Source organism: Nematolebias whitei, chromosome 20 (assembly GCF_014905685.2).
Source record: "Nematolebias whitei isolate Nwh7 chromosome 20, NemWhi1, whole genome shotgun sequence".
NCBI classification, from domain to species: domain Eukaryota; kingdom Metazoa; phylum Chordata; class Actinopteri; order Cyprinodontiformes; family Rivulidae; genus Nematolebias; species Nematolebias whitei.
Genome location: NC_056517.1, coordinates 24,440,985 through 24,448,772, shown reverse-complemented (window position 1 = coordinate 24,448,772; position 7,788 = coordinate 24,440,985). Strand labels below are relative to the sequence as shown.

Genomic DNA, 7,788 nt, shown 5'->3' with positions numbered 1-7,788 from the left:
GATGAAAGCAAATTTTGCATGTCATTCGGAAATCAAGGTGCCAGAGTCTGGAGGAAGACTGGGGAGAAGGAGATGCCAGAAGTCCAGTGTGAAGCACCCACAGTCAGTGATGGTCTGGGGTGTCATGTCATCTGCTGGTGTTGGTCCACTGTGTTTTATCAAGGGCAGGGTCAATGCAGCTAGCTATCAGGAGATTTTGGAGCACTTCATGCTTCCATCTGCTGAAAAGCTTTATGGAGATGAAGATTTCATTTTTCAGCACGACCTGGCACCTGCTCACAGTGCCAAAACCACTGGTAAATGGTTTACTGACCATGGTATTACTGTGCTCAATTGGCCTGCCAACTCTCCTGACCTGAACCCCATAGAGAACCTGTGGGATATTGTGAAGAGAAAGTTGAGAGACGCAAGACCCAACACTCTGGATGAGCTTAAGGCCGCTATCGAAGCATCCTGGGCCTCCATAACACCTCAGCAGTGCCACAGGCTGATTGCCTCCATGCCACGCCGCATTGAAGCAGTCATTCATGCAAAAGGATTCCCGACCAAGTATTGAGTGCATAACTGAACATGATTATATGAAGGTTGGCGTTTTTTGTATTAAAAACACTTGTCTTTCATTGGTGGGATGAAATATGCTAATTTTTTGGGACAGGCATTTTGGGTTTTCATGAGCTGTATGTCATAATCATCAGTATTAAAACAATTAAAGACCTGAAATATTTCAGTTGGTGTGCAATGAATCTGAAATATATGAAAGTTTCATTTTTATCATTACATTATGGAAAATAATGACCTTTATCACAATATGCTAATTTTTTTAGAAGGACCTGTATTGTGTAAGAGCTAAACATTTAAATTTTGTTCACTATATATCCGCTAAAGTCAATTTAGTAGTTTTTTTTTTACTGTGAATAAGCTGCTTTTGCGCTGTGATTCATGTATAAAATAGAATATTTGATCTCTGCTACATATGAACGTGCTAATGCATATTGTGCTACTAACCCCATGTCACCTGGGTTTTGAGAAGAGGCTGAGCGCACTCTTTGCTGTGATTGTTGACTGTGTTGCTTTGTGCTGTGTTCTGTGTGTTTCCCTTGCCTAATGTCTTCGGCCCCTCCCTCTCTTAAGGAGGCTGTAGCTGGCGCATCAGTCTTAGGGGCGTTGGCTGCGCCACAACTTCTCAGTCAGCAGATGGGATTACCGCAAGCCGTAATGGCTGCCCAGGCACCAGGTGTAATCACAGGTGTGTACCTGACGTTGTAGAGTTTGATGAATTGTAATTCTCTTGTCCATCTTGAACAGATGTTAATTACAAATGTGCTGAATTTAATGGCAGCTTTGAAATGCCATGATTAATACTTATGCAAATATGTTTTTTGTTTTGTTTTAGTCCAATAAAATAAATAAAATGTGCTCTTTTAATAGCATTTTAATCCAGTTTGGTGGTAAGTTTTACTTGCATAACACCGGAGTGTTAGGGTTGGGCAATATGAAAACCAAGCATTACTAAGCCTTTGTCAAATAATAGTGTTTTACAGTGATACTGTGCCTAGGAATGCCATTAATGTTGTCTTAATGCTCTTATTTAAGGACAATTTTCAGAATTTTTAATATATCCTAAACTTTGTTTTTTTAGAATATAGATGCAACAGGCAAGTATTGTTTTTGTCATAACTATCTAATCGAAGAACAAGGTTATTTGAACGAATAACTAGGCAACAGCCTGAACAAAAGGGTCAAAGTGACACAATATGTCACCTCCAAGTTATTTTTTAGAAACCTGTCTACAAACCTATCAGCATTTTTAGGTCTGTGCAGGAAACTCTGAAACTGCTTGTAGCGCACACAGAGGGAAGCAGGTGTTTTTGTTTTTCCACTACTTTAGTAGATCTTAGGCTCTACAGTGTCCAGTCCACCCTGCTTCTGTTTGACCTTACATTGTGGTTCACAAAACGCCTCAGTCCAGGTCTCAAGATGTCTTCTGGCCACCTTGGTCCATTCAGAAGACACTGGGGGGGGGGGGAGAGAGGGTCGGCCACCTCACCCACCTCTGCTGAGGGAATATCAATGATGACGTATTTCTAACATGCTTCTACCAGTATACCCACTGTCCCTCCTCTGGACATGTCCAAACCATCTCAGTCTGGTTTTTCAAACTTTATCTCCCAGTTGTTCAACCTGTGCTGTACCTCTGATGATCTCATTCCTATTCTTATCCTTGTCACTCCTAAGGAGAACCTCAACATCTTCATTTCTGCCACTTCCAGTTCTTTCTCCTGTCTTTTTGTCAATGCCACTGTCTCCAAACCACACAACATAGCTGGTGGACAATGAGGATCACTAAAGTGAATCAATTCATTACATTTTGTAAATAAAACGAGGAAGACTTCCAACACGCATTCAATGTGTCGCGCTCCACAACATCGCAGCTGATTGCTGCTGCACGCCTCTTTTGGTTCCACTCTGCTTCATCCCTGAAAACTCGCACCTGAGCGGGAAGTAGCAACTTCATCTGTGATTTATGAACAGACATAGGGAGCGTAAAGACAGACTGGTCTGTGTGGCCATTTTATGAAACCGTCTTATGAAAGAACACACTGGCTCCTGCTTTTGATTGTATTCCACCCTCATTTGCCCCACCATTGGCCCTTGAGCAAGGTCCTTGACCTTCCAGCTGCTCCCCTGACGCCTTAGTGGGCAGCCCACATGTGTGATGGGAAAAATGCAGAGAATAATTTCCCCATTAGGGATCAACAGTATCGCTTCCTTCTCTTAAGCCGCTGGAGGCTGGTGTGCTATCGGTTGCAAGAACGAGTGTTTTGGTAAATTTGGTGGATGTATTTTATAACTTCTGCCATTAAGGCTGTCAAATGAACAGCCTGTGCACTGGTAATGAAGCAAGCAAGTTGTGCCGTCAGCATGATTACAGAATAACGTGCAGTAAACAAACTGCAGTTCGGTCTGTCACGATAAATCAATTGATCGCATGATAAATGAAAATTATCAACCTCATTTTCATTTATCGGCGTTATCATTTCTTTGTGTCTCTTTCTACTGAAAACACTGGATGACAAAAGGCTCAACTCCGGTGTTGTTCTCTGACCCCTCCCTTTATCTTTTCTCTTTAAAATCCATTTTAACCGTCCAAAATAGTGTTGTTGTTTTTTTTCTTTTTTAGATCGTTAAAAGCAGCTAAGATGAGAAGCTAAGCTACGAGCTAAGCTAACAACCCGCCCTCAGGGAAAAAGACCTCCGTCTTTCAAAGGTCCAAAACTTCACTGTTGAAACTCGTGCCTTTCGTCTAAAAAGTTGATTTCTCAGCAAAAAGACGCTGAGAACTTGTTTACTGATTTATTTATTTTTTTCCAATTTTTTAATTAAAAGCTTTGTGTGAACAATGCTATGCTAAAGAGCTCAAACCACACCGACTGTCCGCCATTTTTAGAACGGAAAAACTGGAACTAGTGACGGGCCATGTCACATCAAGGGGCCTCCCATTATTCTTAGAGACACACTGCTCAATCCCTCACTAGCCATCCTTCGGTTCAGTCTTATACTGCCATCCAGTGGTCAAAAAAGGTACTACACTCAAAAGATAACCAACATTTCTTCTTAAATTTGACAATAATGACTAATTATTGTAAAAATTTCAAACAATATTATCGTTTATCGCAGTAATTTCTGAGAAAATTAATCGCCCAGCAAAATTTGTTATCGTGTCATGCCTAGCTGCAGTTTACTCTTAAACAATAGGAGAAATTAACCACTTCACAGCAGAAATGGCAGTAGAAAGAACTACTACTACTAAATATTTCCTCTGTTAATGTACTCAGCATGTTGTATTGATTGGCTTTATCTTCTTACTTTATCTTCTTACTCTTTATCAGTTCACAAATATTAAAACTACTTGAACTTTCTCAAAGTGAGTATGTTGGTGTAGTTTCAGTGACTCTGCCTCCCTTAAACAGGTGTGACCCCAGTGCGTCCTCCCATACCTGTCATCCCCCAAGTTGGTCTAGTAAACCCGGTGCTCGCGTCACCACCAGTCCTGTCTAACCAAAGTGGTGGCGCCAACCAACTAGAAAAGAAGGAAGAGAAAGAGGAGACCCTTCAGGATGGTACAGGGCAGGAGATGCTAAGCGACCAGGAGCACATGAGCATTTCGGGCAGCAGTGCCAGACATATGGTGATGCAGAAGTTACTAAGAAAGTCAGAGGTGACATATTCTTGGGTTAATAAAAACTCTTATTCTTATCGTGAAACTCATTTTGTACTCATACTTCTTGTCCTGCTTTACCTCAGTCCACAGTTATGGTACTTCGGAACATGGTTGGACCAGAGGACATTGACGACGACCTGGAGGGCGAGGTGACGGAGGAGTGTGGGAAGTTTGGCACTGTCAACCGAGTCATCATATACCAAGAGAAGCAAGGAGAGGAAGAAGATGCAGATATCATAGTCAAAATCTTTGTAGAGTTTTCTGCAGCCTCGGAGATGAACAAAGCGATCCAGGCCCTCAATGACCGCTGGTTCGGAGGTCGTAAAGTTGTTGCAGAAGTTTATGACCAAGACCGTTTTAACAGCAGTGACCTCTCAGCGTAGAGGTCTGAAGTGATTTCCCAACAACTGTCACCGAGTCATTTCAGTCATCGTCACTGCAGCTAAAGACACAGGCCTCTGAAACTTGTAATTATGTTTTTATTGTCACCTTTTTCTTTTTTAATTACTGTTCATATTAATAATAAAAGCTCCATTTGGGGGGGGGGGGGGGGGGGCTCATCGAAGTAACCGTCAGATTTTTGTTTTGTGATCTGTGAATCCCTATTTGACGCAAGTTATACTTTTTTTTTTTTGTAATTGGATCTTGTAAAACGTTTAGTTTTTCCTGCTTTAATTCTTTTGTTTTCTGTTATAAATTGCCAGGACATGTAAACACTCTTATCTTTTTACAATTAAAGGTTATTGTTTGTTCACAAAATGTCTGCAGATTGATTTATTTTTCAAAATATTAGTGAGAAAACAGTTTGACATCTACATTTTTTGTTGCAGTTGTATACATGAGCAAAACAACAGAAATGTCCTTAACACATTTTCTGAGTTTGTATTGTTTCTTTTTCTGGTGTATTGGGGGAAAAAAGTAAAACCATTTTGGATGAGAGGTGCTTTGAGATGAATCTTAGTTTTCAGCAAATCATGTGTTTGTATATTAGTCATGCTCTACAAACTGAACTAATCAGAATTCCTAGGTACGTGATGGTCTATTACTTAAAGAATTTTTTTTCCTAAACATTAAATGTTTATAACGTGCAAAGAGATGGCTGAAACTTAGCTCATCACATGTAAAATTAAAATCCCCGAAAAAAAAATTATAGACTTGAATTTCTTTTAAAAGACTTGACAATTCACATAAATCACTTTAATTTATAATCCATAACTATTAACTAGAGAACCTTTGCTTGATACTTTAAAAGGATAATTCAATGGCCAATATTTGCATTGCTGAGTAATTATGTAGCAGCTAATACTTTTTAAAATAAACATTTTCAAAGGTGGCTTAAAGTTTTTAATTTCTACTATAAAAATGTGCAAGTTTCAACAAGTTCCTGCGGGATAAATAGTTTTATCTTAAGTTTTAGTTGTTCAGTAGTTAACAGGCTAATGTAAATCAGCTGGGCATGTTTCACATGTGTTCCTCTACAGATGTCCTTTTTTATGAAGACACCAAAATTACTGTTTGTAATTAGTTTTATATAAAATTTTCTAATTTTTGATCACATTTTGAAGACTTTTAGTCATTTTGAATGCATCCTGGATGAGCATCAGGACTTATTCAGTGTATTAATGTGGAATACCCTGTTTGGCCGGTAGGTGGCGCTCTGAAGTAACGCTTGGCCTCTGCTGTAGAGCCGCTAAGCGGCGGTGCTCCAGCTCGAGCTTAGCCCAGCCCCCCACACGCCAAACCGGCCTGCCTTGACTCCATAGGGGAGGTAAGCGCTGTTGTTGCCGAAGCTCCCATTCTCACTGCTGGGATTTTACCGCCGTGGGATCAAACGAACGCTGGTTATTTTTAATTATTTTAGGGATGTCGCTGCTACAAATGGTTTCCCGGTGTTTTTAAATGTGTTTTACTGAACCCGTGTTGGCACAAACGTCCAGCGAGCCGATGTTGGCTAACAACTAGCCTGCTAACACCCGCCGAGGACGACGAGCGCATCGTTACACACCGGGATAACCTCCGCTGACTCGCGTCGTGTAAGGTGTTCGCTTCTTGCTCGTAGCTGTGTATCTACGACCTAATGACTAAAGCGTCAGTTCTCTGTCAACACTCATGACTGCGATAGTTGAAGCGGCTTTTCTGCTCCGCCTCTGGGGCTCGGATGTCACGGCGGCTAGCCTCGGCGGAGCTTCGGGCTGATTTTGAGGATGGTGCTAAAACAGGCTAACATTGCTCTGCGCGGAAAAGTGAGCGCAAGAAAGTGAGGAAACACTTTGAGCCCAGTGGGAGTGCTCAGTTTTGTTTATGTTAATTGCAATTCCGGGCCGGATGACGGCTGGGACGAGCCCGACAACCATAAAAAACAAGTCCAATGAGCCGAGACTGGGAATATATATATATCGGTGACAGATCGAAGGGATTATTTTGTGTCTCTTAAGTGGATTTCGGCCTCCTGTTTCGGATCATCGTGGGAACACACAGTAGGTGTTTTGACATTGAGTGATACTCCCCCAGCGACCTTCTACACCCTCTAATGCGGAGGTTTCAGTAGCACCGGGGAGCGAACCCTGCACGGCGGCCGGACATGCTGAAGTGTATCCCACTGTGGCGCTGCAACCGCCACGTCGAGTCGGTGGACAAGCGGCACTGCAACCTGAAAACAGTCCCTGATGAGATATTCCGCTACAGCCGCAGCCTGGAGGAGCTTCTCCTCGATTCCAACCAACTCAAAGAGCTGCCTAAGGTACGTGGAGACCTGTGTTGACAGGAGGAGGCCACATTACACACACCCCACCTGCTCGCACTCGAGTTTTGTTCACCTGTTCAGGCAGTGATATCACCTGACCGATACTTCCCCAGTAAAGGTCCCTTCCTCCTCAGAAGCTTTAAACTTATCAACTTTGACCACATGCCCTGCAGTTGTATCAGGACCTTGGGTTACGAAGTTCCTCTAGTGTTACACCCATTTGATTCTGAGGTACTTTCCACCAAACAAAGCCAGTTGTGTTATAACTTTCTGCCTGACTAGGATTTCCTAAGACTTGATTATTTGTGAAGAAACTGGAAAGAAGAATGAGCATATTAGGACAGCAGTGTGAATAAAGTGCATGTTTTGATTCACCGACCCACACTAAAACAGCTGGTACATTATGAAATGATAGATACTTTAGATAGAGAGATACTTTAGATGGATGGATGGATAGATACTTAGATAGACCATGAGGTTGTTAGACTCATGAATCTCTAACCAGGATAATCACCGTGAAAAATCACATTATGTTGCTGCTGATCTGTTCCATGTTGCTGCTGATCTGTTCCATGTTGCTGTGTTCATTCATGCTCATCTGTTCACACAGACTCATGTTCGTGCTGCTGTTCGGCGTATTGTTAATTGTTTTTATGCTATTAGTGCTTAGTGTATATTTAGTTGTTTTTCTTAGTTCATATCTTTGATCTTATTACTGTTTTTTTTTTTTTTACATTTTATTGTTGGATGTAACTGGGACCCTGTGTACATAATTTCGCTCCACCATATGTACAACACGTGGTGCGAACGACAATAAAGAATC

General features: G+C 41.6%; 2 protein-coding genes across 2 annotated transcripts in view; both read left to right on the top strand.

Annotated features, from left to right (window-relative positions):
- Positions 1–4,730, top strand: part of LOC119426892 (poly(U)-binding-splicing factor PUF60) — a gene marked incomplete in the record, with an annotated part of 12,271 nt that extends 7,541 nt beyond the window's left edge. The window contains 3 exon segments of the mRNA XM_037694480.1: positions 1,132–1,246; positions 3,972–4,219; positions 4,306–4,730. Coding sequence (XP_037550408.1) covers positions 1,132–1,246; positions 3,972–4,219; positions 4,306–4,605 — 663 coding nt within the window.
- A 1,259-nt stretch (positions 4,731–5,989) lies between these two features.
- The window catches only part of scrib (scribble planar cell polarity protein), a gene marked incomplete at its 3' end in the record, with an annotated part of 72,422 nt that continues 70,623 nt past the window's right edge, over positions 5,990–7,788 (top strand). Inside the window, 1 exon segment of the mRNA XM_037694122.1 lies at positions 5,990–6,962. Within this exon segment, the coding sequence (XP_037550050.1) occupies positions 6,804–6,962 (159 nt within the window).